The 15,742-nt window shown below is 36.5% G+C and overlaps 1 protein-coding gene across 1 annotated transcript; it reads left to right on the plus strand.

Moving 5' to 3' along the window:
• Window positions 1–12,357: 12,357 nt before the first annotated feature.
• On the plus strand, window positions 12,358–14,301 carry LOC112762843 (uncharacterized). Its single transcript, XM_025808671.1, has 4 exons — window positions 12,358–12,679; window positions 13,001–13,530; window positions 13,659–14,174; window positions 14,287–14,301. Exons 1-4 carry the CDS (start codon window positions 12,358–12,360, stop codon window positions 14,299–14,301), a joined length of 1,383 nt encoding a protein of 460 aa, XP_025664456.1.
• The last annotated feature ends 1,441 nt before the right edge of the window (window positions 14,302–15,742 follow it).

Raw genomic sequence — 15,742 nt, forward strand, 5'->3', positions numbered from 1 at the left:
TTCTCAAACTGCTGCAACTCTTCCTCCATAGCTAACACCCAAGATGGATCAGCAAGTGCTTCATGGATGTTTTGAGGTTCAATCTTTGATATAAGAGCTAAGTTGTTGGATTCAGCTCTTCTCAAAGATGATCTTGTTGATATTCCTTTGGAGGGATCACCAATTATGAACTTCTCAGGATAGTTTTTCAGAAACTTCCATTCCCTGGGCCTTCTTGGTTGAGTTGAGGATTCAGGTTCCTCTTGATCAACAATGGCCTCTGCATCAGTGTTTTTTGCAGCGACAGGAGATAATTTCAAATTGTCTCCTGCAGAATTTGAGTTTTCATTGCTAACAGGTGCAACTTCATGAGAACTTGAATTTTGAGGAACTGGCTCAGTATTCTTGGACAAATCAGCTTCAAAACCTGGACTTTCATCAATGCAAACACTGGGAACATTGTTAGACTCACAGAAAGTGACATGCATGGTTTCCTCAACAGTTTTGGAGTTTTTGTTATAGACTATATAGGCCTTGCTATTTGTGGAATAACCTAGAAAAATGCCTTCATGTGTTTTAGGATCAAATTTTTCTAAGTTTTCTTTGATATTCAAAATGAAACACTTGCAGCCAAACACATGAAAATAACTAAGATTGGGAGGATGCCCTTTCCAAAGTTCATATGGGGTTTTCTTCAAAAACTTCCTAATGATGGTTCTATTTAAAACATAGTAAGCTGTATTCACAGCTTCAGCCCATAAGAACTTGGGGATTTCATATTCACATAACATAGCTTTAGCCATTTTTTGTAAACTTCTATTTCTTCTCTCAACTACACCATTTTGTTGAGGTGTTCTTGGACAAGAGAAGTTATGTGATATGCCTTGTTCATCACAAAAAGATTCAAAGTATTGATTTTCAAATTATTTACCATGATCACTTCTAATTGAAACAATTTTTAAACTTTTTTCATTTTGAATCATTTTGCTGAATTTCTCAAAAACAAAAAAAGCCTCATGTTTATGAGCAAGAAAGAACACCCAGCCAAATCTAGTATAGTCATCCACAATTACCATACCATAACTCTTTCCTCCAAGACTTTGAGTCCTAGTTGGTCCAAACAGGTCAGGATGCAACAACTCCAATGGTTTCTTAGTAGAGACATCTTCCTTGGGTTTGAAAGAGATTTTAATTTGTTTACCCATTTGACAAGCATCACAAATGATGTCCTTATCAAATTTTATATTAGGAAGACCTCTAACTAAGCCTCTCTTTACAAGCTTAGATATTTGGAACATGCTAGCATGTCCTAACCTCTTATGCCACATCCATTTTTCAGATTCCATTGAAGAGAAACAAGTTACATTTTGAACTTTTAGATCATCTAGAGTGATACCATAAACATTGTCACTTCTTTTGGCAACAAATAAAACAGCCCATGTTTTCTCATTTATGACTCTACAATCAGATTTTCTAAAGGTTACAGCATATCCAAGATCACACAATTGACTTATGTTCAATAGATTATGCTTTAACCCATCAACTAAAAAGATACTATCAATGCAAGTTGAAAAATCTTTGCCAACCTTACCAATGACAATTATTTTACCTTTACCATTATCTCCAAAAGTGACAAATCCGCCATTATACTTGTTGAGTTTAATGAAGAAAGTATCCCTTCTGGTCATATGCCTTGAACATCCACTATCAAGATACCACATGTCCATTTTCTTCTTGGATGCAAGGCAAACCTGCATGTTCTTCAACTAACCTTAGGTATCCAAATCCATTGGATCCTTTGATGTGAAATCTTCTTGGTTGCTCAAGAGCATTATAATCATGAACAACTTTATATAATTTACTATCATTACCATAAGACTTAAGAAAGATGAAACATTGAGGAGGATCATGACCATTTCTATTGCACTTGTAGCACTGATTCTTGCTTACTAATTTTTGAGGTTTGCTGAAACCTTTTGGTTTGAGAAGCTTGGAAGAGGAGGCTTTAGATTTTTTAAAGTTTTGTTTAAAAACAGCCTTATTTTTCTCTATGAATCCAAGTCCAGATTTTTCAGACCCAAACCTTTGACTAGCAAGTAGTTTGTTCAGATTTTGAAAACCTTGAACAAACTTTGTTAAGTCTTCATTCAAATTTTTTATTTGTTCATTCAGCTTTTTGTTTTCAGAAATCAAATCAGTAGAAGCAGTAACTTCATGCTTGAGTTTGAATTTTTCTAATTCAGCTCGCAAGGCAATGTTCTCTTCTTTTAAAAACTTTTCATTATCAGTTTCATTTGCCTTAACCTTTTTCAAAAGAAGATCATTTTCGGTCCTCAAAGCCTCATTTTCTTTTTTACATTTTGCATATTTATCCAAGAGTTTTTTAGAGTTTACTGAAATGTCTTTGATAATGTAGTGCAGTTCATCAATAGATAAGTCAGAAAGATCTACCTCATCTTCATCATTATGATCTACCACCAGACATAATTGAGCTTCTTGATCTGAGTTCTCTGAGCTGGTGTCATTTTCCAAATCCTCCCATGTTGCCATCATCACCTTCTTTTTGTCTTTCTTGGATTTTTCGCCTTTCTTAAGTTGAGGGCAATCTGACTTGAAGTGACCAGGTTCCTTGCAGTGATGGCATGTGAACTTGACTTGATCTTTCTTGATCTCTTTGAATGAAGAGCTTCCCTTGCCTTTGTTTTTGTATCTCAGTAGTCTTCTCATTTTTCTTGCAAAGAGCACCATTTCTTCATCTGAGAAGCTGTCATCAGATTCTTCTCCTTGGGCTGTCATTCTTGATTTTAGTGCTATACTTTTCTTTTTGTCATCTTTATCTTGAGACATGTGAGTAGTTTCATAGGCCAGCAGCTTTCCTCTTAGCTCATCATAGGTGACTTTGATCAAATAATTCCTTTCATAGATGGCTGTACTTTTCACTTCCCACTTCTTAGTGAGACTTCTCAGGATCTTTCTTACTAGAGTTTCTTTAGAGTAGTTCCTTCCCATGGAGTCCAGATTATTGATGATTATTGAGAACCTTTCGAATATTTGATCGATGCTCTCATCCTCCTTCATACTGAACATTTCATACTCCTTCATCAGCATGTCAATTCTGGTTTCCTTCACTTGCTTAGTGCCTTCATGAGTGAGTCTGAGCTTGTCCCATATTTTTTTAGCCGTTTTGTACCTTGATACTTTTCTGAACTCTTCAAAACTGATTGCGCAGTGCATCAGGTTGATTGCCTTGGCATTGAGTTCAACCTTCTTCTTTTCTTCATCTGTCCATTCACTGTCTTCCTTTGCCACTACTTCTCCATCAGAATTCTTTTTTATGGGAACGTCTGGTCCATTGAGAATGATCTTCCAGATGTTGTAGTCGATTGCCTGCACGAAGATTCTCATTCTTTCTTTCCAGTAAGAGTAATTGCTGCCATTGAAGTAGGGAGGTCTATTATTGGACTGCCCTTCCGTGAGAGTAAAAGCCACGATGTTGGGATTCATGTTGTTGGCCATGGATCTTTGCTCCAAGCTGTGAAGCTTGACTCCTTGAGACCTTGCTCCTGATACCAATTGATGGTTCTAGATGAACTTGAGAAGAGGGGGGTTGAATCAAGTTAGCTTAAAATTTAGAGTTTCAAACTCTGTTGCAGTGGAAGCTTAAGTTGCAGGAGATTATTTGAAATTATCTCATACGCAGAACATTAAAAGAGCAGAGAAGAAGAAAAAGGGGCCAGCATGTATCCTGGTTCGGATTCTCAGTACCATGAATCCTACTTCCAGTTTCCACCACAAACCATGGTAAAATTTTCACTATAATCCTCAGATTACATACACCAATACTATTGAATTACTCCCTAATTCAACTAGTATCTACCCCAAGCTTTCTTCACCAAAGTTTAGCAACCCCAAAGTGCTAACCCAACTTGGAAGGGGAATCTACACAGATTCAATTCTCACCAAGTGCTAACCCAACTTGGCAAGGGGAACTAATCCTAGTTCATACACCCAAATTACATCAGAAAAATAGTGGCTATTTTGCATCACTACTACCTTTTCTCTCTTGGCTTTTGAACCTCACATAATTGCCTTTTATCAAAACAGAAAATATCACAAGACAGCCATAACACAAAGATCAGAATTAAGCTTGAGTAGAAGAAAAAGATTCCAGGTCAATGTATGAGATGGTGCTCTGTATGTGTGTTCTCTTTTTCTTAATTTGAAATGGTGGAGTGAAGCTTGTTATATATCTTTAACTTGGCTTCATTGTAGCTTCATTCTTTTTGCTTGTCCTTGCTGCCCGTTGAAGCTGGCACAGCTAGCAAGCTGTCCTTTTTCATTATGCTCCACTACCTCTGCTACTGGAGTAGCTCGTCCACCACCTATGTAGTCCTTTTCCTTACTTTCTTCCTTGGCATGTTCTTCTTTTTCATTCTGCTCCATTTCCTTGCTACTGCTGCTCTATGCAAGTTTGTGTTTTGCATAACCACGATCCTAGTATTGCTCAGCTGATGTCCTTGGGTTAGTGGTTGTGCCCTTGTGTCCTTTCTTGCTTTTGCAGAGCCACACCTGTCCTTGCTGTATTGTTGCTTCCTTTGTTTTTCAGCTGTCCTGTTTTGCTCATGATGTAGACAACTGCCCTTTTTCTTTTGCCAAATGCATAGCCTTTCATTCTTGCTGAATGGTGCAATAATGATGAGGTATTGGGCTTGTGCATTTACTTGGAGCATTTAAGGAATAAACAAGTAGCATTGTTTGGCTATGAGATAATTAATGGGCATGCCACAATAAAACACACATTAAACAATATTGGGCTTTCAACCCAATTGAATGTTTGTCATTATTAATTAACCCAAAATCAAACTAGGCTCAACACTGTTCGTCTTATTTCTGGTAAAGAAGACAAAGCTCTATGTTTATCTAGTCTCTCCTCTACTCTTATTTGTCTCTAGCAAAGAAGATGAAGAACCCTGTTCTTCCATGACCTCCCTGCCAATTTTCTGAATTGATATAGAATAAGAGGTAATCGCAGGCGTACCGTGTACGCGCTCAGCAACCTATCGGAAGAGTTCTTGCTAGTTGTCGGAGCCTCCACCGGCAAGAACCCTCAGCCCCTTTTGTTTTTAATTTATTAACCTTTCTGCATATGTTGACTCTGAATAAGAATGTACTAAGATTTATGTCTCTGTTGCTAATTTTGATGAAAAAGAATGTTATTGTTTGATTTAAAATTTTATCTATGAAATCTTATTGAAATTGACAGGAATGAATTTTGTTATAAAATAAGACAACATTAATAAAATATAATACAAGGTCAAAGTACCAAACGTAGAATGCTTTTAGTTCAAAGATTAAACTAAGCTGCTGCACAATTAGTTTTGCTTTTAAACAAATGCATGCACATTTATCAAACAAGCAGCGTAAATTTAAAAGTTAAATGGTTTAATTTCTTTTAGTTTGATGACTGAATGTTGCTGTATCTATATTCGGATACTATGATTTAGATTTTGTAGTACTCTTTAATTCATAGTATTCGAATATATATGCAACAACATTCAGTCATCAAACTAAAAGAAATTAATCCATTCAACCTTTAGATTTGTATTATTTGTTTGATAAATGTGTATACATTTATTTAAAAGTAAAACTAATTGTGCAGCAACTTAATTTAATCTTTGAACTAAAAGCTTTCTAAATTTAGTACTTTAACCTTACATTATATTTTATTAATGTTGTTTTACTTCGTAACCAAATTCATTTCTATCAATTTTGATAAGATTTTATAGATAAAATTTCATATCAAACCAAATTAAACAATATATATCCTACTCATTACCACCTCTATATGTTATTATCTTTTGAAAGTAAATTAAAGTAGCAAATGATGATATCATTATTTGTTGAACAATGTTATTCATGCGGACAATTAATAGAATTGCACTCTGATTTTAATCATGTTATTACAACGACGGCATAACACTACAAGATATGTACTATACATTCTTGATACATACATATATATATATGTACACACACGTTAATCTTACTATTGGAAAGGAAACAAAAAAAGATAAGTATGTCATTAATAATAATAGTCTACTGTAATTGATTTGGCTCAATAAAGACTGTAGCATGTCTTCTTCGGCATCTTTTTTATAAGACTTAAAATTATTGAGAAGGAAACGAGTTTACGTATACCGCTCGACCATTATTTTTAGGAAAGTTCTATGGTATGGATAAAGTTAGATATCTAGAGGTATGGATCTGACGTGGACGGGACGCAGTTACGACGCGTGCACGGGAGCCCTATGTTGTTAAAGCAGGTGAGTTGATAGAAAGGCTGACAGCAGCAAGTGGGGAGCAGGTCTCGTATTTCGTTCCATAGAATGTTAACAATTTAACAAAATTGATTAAATATGTGGTGTGATTAAGCTTTATTTGATGATGGGCTGAATAAAATATTAAAAAGTTTTTTGATCCGTTGGTTGAATTTTGGAAGCCCATGACAATTAATTGCTGACGAAAAATGTTACAATATGAATAAAACAATCAATCACCGGTCCACTTTTAAGAATTTTTAATGTTAGGAGTCTCTTTTTGACACTTCAAGTAGGAGTCTCTCTTGATAGTTGGAGAAATTTAAAATGATCTTTAGATGAAATCGTAAATATATGTTTTTTACAAATAATACTTATAATTTGTGACGTCTTTTTTTATATTTTCCATTTCTATTAGATTGGAAATGTTTCTATTTTTAGACATTTTTTAAGTATATTAATATATTTTTTAAAAAATATGAATATTTTTTATTATTCATATCATTTTCACTGCTAATGAGTTAAGTAATAAATAATGAAAAATATTAATTTAAAAAATTATTTTTAATTAATTAAATATTTATTTTTTCTTCTTCTTATGTGCGTTTTTATTAGACTAAGTTAATTATTAAAATAATTTGGTCATGCAATAGCATTGCCGTAAAAAATTCTTTATTAATGTTGTTTGCAAAGAAAAAATATTTAATAACGACCTTCAACGTATGTTGTTGTTAGTAATAATGAGATATAACTATATTTGCAGTATGATTTAAATAGATTTACAAAATAAAATTTATTTAATTTGTTATAATTTGGATAATATCCGTTTGATTTTTATTGTTTACAAATAATAGAATTTATATCAAATGAATTTAAAAGTTATTTTGCAATGTACTCTAATTTAAATTATTGTAATAAATATAAATAAATGATTTATTGGTATATATTATTTTTAAAAGGATTTTAAATTTTATAAAAATATGTGTATTAATAAAAAAATATAAATGTTTTAAAAAATATGAATACATAACTTAGGTTATTTATTTCAAAAATTATTTTATTTAATTAACAGAAATTTGTTGACCTATATTAAAAAAGTGCAATTTCATTTTTTTTTTGTCAACGTTCACACTAATTACGTTTGGTCTTAGAAATAACTTTGGGCCATATTTTGAAAAAACAAATATCATTTGAAATCTTAAACCCTAAATAAAACACAGTTTGTCGTATCTTTTGTGTTGCTTACATTATGTAATTTTTTACGTGAATAAAAAAGATAAAATTATATAAATTTTATCTGAAAAATATAGAACTTTTAGTTACATATAAAAATTGTTATCCTACTCCTCTTTATTTGTTTTTTAGATTCTGCAGATTTTTTTAGTTGAAAGCAATGAACAAAAATATAAATTATACTTGAAAAACCTAAAAATTTTAGCTGGATGAACAAAATTTGATTTGAACTGTGCTAATCTTTGGAAGAGATTAACAAAGAAGATCCACTAAACTTTTACAAAATTAAACAAAAATTTTTGCTATACAAATACTAAAGCTGTCTCCGATTTTGAGAATGAAAAAAAATAAGACACTAGAGAATAAGATACAAAAAACTAATACGAAAAATAATTAGTGTTCTTTTATTTTATTTGGTAATAAAATAGAACAAATTCTAAAAATTTAATTTATTCAAATTTTTTTATATAATAAAATTGCATAAGATTTTTTTTATAATTATTTTCACTTATATTAAAATTAATTATATTTGTTATTATTCATAATTATTTATATAAATATTATTAAATATATATAAATAACAAATATAAAACATTTTTATTAATTACAATATTATTATTTTTTTATAATTATATGATATTTATTAATATTAATTTTTAATAAATACATATAAGTATATACGGGAGTAATCATCATGTTTTTGCTCATCCAATATCATGATCTGATTTTTTATCCCTTTATTACTATCATCATCATTTTTTGGACACTCCTCAAAAACATATTTCTACGGTTTATGTCATCACTCTTCAAAAATTTTCAAAATTTTCATCAGTAATTAATTGTCATGGGCTTCCAAAATCCAACCAACGGATCAAAAGAACTTTCCAACGTTTTATTCAGCCCATCATCCAATAAAACTTAATCACACCACACATTTAATCAATTTTGTTAAATTGTTAACACTCCATAGAACGAAATACGAGACCTGCTCCCCACCTGTTGCTGTCAGCCTTTCTATCAGCTCCCCTGCTTCAATGACACAGGGATCTCATGCACGCGTCGAAACTGTATCCCGTCCACGTCAGATCCATACCTCTGGATGTCTAACTCTATCCATATCATAGAACTTCCCTTATTTTTAATCTTACCTCTAAATTATGACAACTGGCACAAAATATATACAGACAATAAGCTCCAGCATTATTCACGACAAATATACACCGCTTTTGATGTTCTCTTTGTTGCCAATTCTCTTTTTGTGATTGGCATTTGTTAAATGAGATTGGCTGCTATGCAAAGAATGAGCTGACATGTTTAAAATAGTAATAAAATATAAAAATTAGTGACAGCTGATGATGAGACTCCTTTTTTTTTTTTTAATTGTTTGTGTTAAAATGTCATTGTACAAAGAAAAAAAGAAAAAGAGAAAAGGAGGTAGGGGAGAGAGACAGGGATAGGGAGGGAAGAGAAGGAGTATTCACTGATTGAATTGATTTGAATTTAGAAAAGATTAAAAACTAAATTGATTAAATTTTAATTTATCTGGATTGGTTCGGATATAAGATTTTTATAAATAGATCCGAGTCAATCTGAACGGATTAAATTCAAATTGAATCTGTTCAAATAATCGGTATTTAATTGAATTTTAAAATAAAAAATTAAAAATTATAGAAAATTTTATATAAATAATATGTAATAAAAAAATACATCATGAAAATTATATTTAAATAAATATCTTAATTTTTGCCTAAAAAAATAAAATTATATATGATCCGGCTGTTACAAATCCAACATCATAAATCGGCTTACTCATTCATAACTCGGCGTTATTCACGTTATTATTCAGAAAGCTGGCGTTATAGTTCAGCACTACAGTTATTAATCGGCAATTAACGTCATTAAATCGGCCACTTACGTTACAACTCATCTTAACGGACTGTTTTCCAATTGTGAAACGTCCAACCTGACATCTCACCCTTATTATTGCTCTTTAATACAAGCAATAAAGCGAAAGCGTAACCGACTTGCACATAGCCACCCATAAAATGTATGATCTTCCATCCTAAAAAGATACATTGAATCCTCAATACTGACTTAAGTTTCGGAGTGCCTTTGCAGGTACACTCCCCCCCTGTTTCTTGCTCAAAGCTCTACGCGATTGGACATCCTCTTGGAGTAAAGCTCGGATTACCACAAAGCTCAAAGGTCGGCACCGAAGATAACAACTCGACGTCGATTCCCAGAGACCGAGCTCCCCCTCCAAGTATCCATACAAGAACAATTGGCGCCCACCGTGGGACCGAGAATATAATCCCTTCCATATATCATCGGCCTCGAGATTCTCGCCTGAGTCATGGCTGAACGACTTCCACCCACACCATGCGAACTCCTTCAGATTGTGACCGAGTTACAGCAAGCCAACCAGCGCATGACCGAGGAGAACCAAAGAATGGCACAGCAAATTGCCAACTTGAATAACACCCGAATCGAAAACAACAATGATCGGCAAGAACGAACAGAAGAAGCCGAGCAGCAGTCAGGGCCAACACATGTCTCAGACACTGCTCGGCATGAAGAGGAGCAACCCGAGCATAATGAGAAAGCTCGGCAAGACAACGAGAATGACGATCAGGAAAGCTCCCCTGGACCATTCACGGCCGAGATGATGAACTTCGTGCTACCCCGGAGGTTTACTCTGCCGACCACCCTAACTCCCTATGATGGGTTAGGTGACCCGAAGAAATACATCAAGAAGTTCACCTCTATAATGATAGTAAATGGTGCATCTGATAAAGTTTTATATCGTTGCTTTCCATCTTACTTGGACGGTCCTGCACTTGATTGGTTTTGTTTTTTGCCTGCAGGTTCTATTTCTCGATTTCGAGACATATCAAAGCCCTTTGAGGAGCACTTTGCTGGATCGGCCATCTACCTACATGACTCCGATTACATGAACACAATCAAGCAAGGCCAGCAAGAAAGCCTCAAGGACTACATGACGCGCTTCACAAAGATAGCCATAAGTATACCCGACCTCCACCCCGAGGTGGAACTACACGCCATAAAAAGCGGATTGCGACCAGGAAAATTCCAGGAAACTATTGCTGTGGCCAAACCTAAGACTATGGCCGAGTTCCGCGAAAAGGCAAAAGGACAGATCGACATCGAGGAACTCCGGCAAGCTCGGAAAACAGAAAAGCCTCATTACAGAGATGACGATAGACCTCGAGACAAAAAGAAGAACTTTAAACCGACTTCACGATATGAGTCCTACACTCAATTCAACACTAAGCGCGACGATATCATCAAGGAAATCTTGAATTCAAAATTAATCAAGCCACTAAGAAGAGCCGGCAGTTACCCAGATTCAAAAGGCGCGGACTGATCAAAATACTGCTCTTTCCACCAGAAGCACGGACACACTACTGACGACTTGTTATCGCCAAAGACCTACTGGAGCGACTAGCTCGGCAAGGTCACCTGGACAAATACATCGGCGGCCACATACAGCGGCGAGCACCCCCCTCTGGAGACCAAAACTCGGCCGCACAACATGGCCGAGATAAAGACCGACCAAACAACAACCATCCCGAACAACCAACACATATAATTAACTATATTTCCGGAGGTTTTGCAGGTGGAGGAGCCACAAGCTCGGCGAGAAAGAGATCTTACCGAGCTATGCTTTCCATCAATGCCGATCAAATTCAGTAGACACTACCACACTACCCGCAGATAACATTTCAGACAGCCGATCATAACAATAGTACAGCAAATCTCGATGACCCGGTCGTAATCTCCCTGCAACTCAGAGATCTCCTAGTAAAAAAGGTGTTGCTGGACCCTGGGAGCAGCGCTGACGTCCTATTTTACTCCACATTCCAAAAGATGAAATTGAGTAGCAACATCCTCCAACCTTCTACTGGAGACCTGGTAGGTTTCTCAGGTGAGCGAGTCCCGGTTATGGGCTCTGTGTGGTTACAAACCACACTTGGTGAGTTTTCCTCGTCAAAAACTTCAGACATTCAATACTTAGTTGTTGATTGCTTCAGTCCCTACAATTTAATACTTGGCCGGCCTTTCTTAAATAGGTTCGGCGCTATAGTATCAACAATTCATCTTTGTGTTAAGTTCCCTTTGTAGGATAACACAATTGCAACCATTCACAGTGACGCCCGAGAAGCCAGGAAGTGCTACAACAATAGTCTCAAAAGACCTAACTGACACACAAAAGCCCATGTTCACAACATCGGCAACATGAACGACCAACACATGCTGGCCGACCTTGATCCCAGAGCTGGAACACTGGAAAGGCCAACCCTAACAGAAGACCTGCATAAAATTTATTTCACAGAAAACACAGACAAATTCACATACGTTGGCTCAACATTGTCCTCAGAGGAAAAATCATCATTCCGAGCATTCTTACAGGAAAATGCCGACCTGTTTGCTTGGACCTCAGCTGATATGCTAGGCATCGATCCATCCATCATATCGCACAAGTTGGCGTTAGACCCATATGTCCGACCAGTTACATAGAAAAAGAGAAATCTCGGCCATGACAAAAAACAAGCCTCCCTGGAGGAAACCAAGAAACTCATCAACGCGGGCTTCATCCGAGAAATCAGATTCACAACATGGCTGGCGAATGTCATCATGGTTAAAAAACATAACGGTAAATGGCGCATGTGTGTTGATTTCACCGATCTCAACAAAGCATGCCCCAAAGATTCCTACCTTTTTCCCTCTATTGATTGCTTAGTTGATAATGCATCTGGTTTTGAAAAACTTAGCTTTATGGATGCATACTCTGGGTATAATCAGATCCATGCATCCATCCGATCAAAATAAGACAGCTTTTATTACTGAATATGGAAACTATTGTTATAAAGTAATGTCATTTGGCCTTAAGAATGCAGGTGCGACATATCAACGTCTCATGGACAAAGTATTCGCTAAACAAATCGGCAGAAACATCGAGGTCTACGTTGACGATATGGTAGCCAAGACAAAGATTGGCAACAATCACCTTGATGACCTCGCAGAAATCTTCGGACAACTAAGAAAATACAACATGCGGCTAAACCCCGAGAAGTGCGCATTTGGGGTCCAGAGTGGCAAATTTCTCGGCTTCCTGCTCACTAGCCGAGGTATTGAGGCCAACCCAGAAAAATGCCGAGCTATTTTAGACATGACAAGTCAACACACCATCAAGGAAGTCCAACGGTTAACAGGGAGACTTGCTGCACTCTCTAGATTCTTACCTTGCCTAGCTTCTAAATCTTTATGTTTTTTCCAAACTTTAAAAAATAAAAAGGCTTTCCAATGGACTGATGACTGTGAACAAGCATTCACAAACATCAAAGAAACTCTTTCAAAACCACCAATTTTAGAAACCCCCTTACAAGAGGAACCATTATTCTTATATTTATCTGTTACTAACTGGGATATAAGCTCCGCTCTCGTTGCAGAGAGGGAAAAGAAACAGTTCCCGATCTATTTTACCAGCAAAACATTACAGAATGCCGAGCTTCGATATCCGAGCATTGAGAAACTTGCCCTAGCCCTTGTCTTCTCAGCTAGAAGACTTCGACCATATTTTCAAAGCCATGAAATCCATGTCCGGACAGATCATCCTTTGCGGCAAGTCCTTCAAAAACCTGAGCTGGCTGGCCGACTAGTCAAATGGTCGGTGGAGGTATCAGAATTTGACATCAAGTACGAAGGCCGAGCATCCATCAAATCCCAATTTTTGGCCGACTTTATCGCCGAATTCTCGGTACCATGTACAGCTGAAGACTCCATCGGATGGTCTTTATACGTTGATGGGTCCACGAACCCACAAGGGTATGGAGCAGGTATCATTCTTGATGATAGCCACAGCAACGTCATCGAACATTCCCTCAATTTTTCCTTTAAAGCAAGCAACAATCAAAGTGAGTATGAAGCGCTAATTGCTGGCCTTAGACTCGCTGCTGACCTAAACATCACCGAACTTAAGGTAATTGCAACTCTTTACTTATCGTCCAACAGGTAAATAACTTATACCAAGTAAAGGACCATCTGCTTTCTAAATACCTGGATATCGTACAAAATTTACTTTCAAAATTTTCTAAATATGAAATACAGCACATACCAAGGGAGAGTAATAGCCGAGCTGACATTCTGTCTAAGCTCGCCAGCACTCAACCTAATGGGTCATCACTTTATCAGTCAACACTGCCCAAGCCAAGCATTGAACTAACACAAATATTAAGTGTAACACAGGAAGCAAATTGGAGATCTCCATACATACAGTATCTCCAGACAAGGATCTTGCCAGGCGACGTCGAAAATGCTCGACACTTCCGCCAACAAGCCTCCTTTTTTACAATTTATAATAATTGCCTATATAGACGAGGATTCTCTCGTCCATTACTTAAATGCCTTTGCAGAACAGAAGCCGACCTTGCACTTGCTGAAGCACATGAAGGAATCTGTGGTACACACCTCGGAGCCCGAAGTCTGTCTTCAAAAATCCTCAGAGCTGGATTATATTGGCTGACAATACGACAGGATTGCCAAGCAAAGGTTAAAAGCTGTAACAACTGCCAGAAACACAGTCCGATCACACACCTCCCGGCCGAACTCCTACACTGTTCCGAGGTAAGTTGGCCGTTCCACCAATGGGGCATAGATATACTCGGCCCTTTCCCCACAGCAGCAGGACAGGTAAAATTCCTGGTTGTAGCAATTGATTACTTTTCCAAATGGATAGAGGCGCAGCCCTTAGCCAAAATCACATCACAACAAATGATTTCTTTTGTCTGGAAATATATTATTTGTCGATTCGGCATTCCTCGGCACATTATCACAGATAATGGTCGCCAGTTTGCCGACCAAAAGTTTACATCCTTTTTGCAGGAACTAAAAATCAAACAACATTTTTCCTCAATCGAACACCCACAAACAAACAGCTTAGCAGAAGCTGCAAATAAAGTAATACTACATGCTCTAAGAAAGAAACTGGATGATGCAAAAAGCCTCTGGGCTAATCATCCCAGAGATCATATGGGGATACAACACAACAATTCACTCAACCACAAAGGAGACACCCTTCTATTTAGTCTACGGTTCAGACGCAATGATACCAGTGGAGATCTCTCAATCCTCACTACGAACTGCATTGGCCGACCAAACTACACAAGACATAGCTTGGCAATCCGAGCTTGACCTCATTGAAGAACTCAGATCGTCCACAGCAGTCAAACATTTAGCCATACAACAGCACATTGCACGAAGATATAACCAAAGACTTCATCCAAGGTCCTTCCGTGTAAATGACCTTGTACTCAGGAAAACAGAACAAGCTAGGAAACCATCAGCACATGGCAAACTAGCAGCTAATTGGGAGGGCCTTTACCGAGTAACAGAAGTGATCGACAATGGAGCCTACCGACTACAAACCTTACAGGGTAAAGATCTCACTAACACTTGGAATGTATCTTCCTTAAAGTTATATTACAGTTAATACCAGGGACAGGCCAGTACTCTTTTTCCTACTACCAAGATTTTTCCCACAAGGGTTTTGCTTGGAGAGGTTTTAACGAGGCTAGCCTACCTAGGCCTTTAAATTCAAAGGTTTTACATTAATAAAATCCCTTATCCAATCAATATTATTTGCATTTTATACTTCTCATTTGTCAAAATTTAAACAACCGATCTTAATCAGAATCCGATCATTCAGATACAATCATTCAAACATCTAACCGATCTTAATCGGAGTTTAATACCTCGAATTCAATCAATCAATCCGAAAGCCGACCTAATAACGGAAATTCAATCAGACAAATATCCGATCTAACTCAGATTCCGATCATTCAATCAGACAAATATCCGATCTAACTCGGATTTCGATCATTCAATCAGATAAATATCCGATCTAACTTGGATTCCGATCATTCAATCAGACAAATATCCGATATAACTCGGATTCCGATCATTCAATCAGACAAATATTCGATCTAACTCGGATTCTGATCATTCAATCAGACAAATATCCAATATAACTCAGATTCCGATCATTCAATCAGACAAATCTCCGATCTAACTCGGATTTCAATCATTCAATCAGAAAAATATCCGATTTAACTCGGATTCCGATCATTCAATCAGACAAATATATGATCTAACTCGGATTCCGATCATACAATCAGACAAATATCCGACCTAAC

This window comes from Arachis hypogaea, chromosome 17 (genome assembly GCF_003086295.3).
Source record: "Arachis hypogaea cultivar Tifrunner chromosome 17, arahy.Tifrunner.gnm2.J5K5, whole genome shotgun sequence".
NCBI lineage: Eukaryota > Viridiplantae > Streptophyta > Magnoliopsida > Fabales > Fabaceae > Arachis > Arachis hypogaea.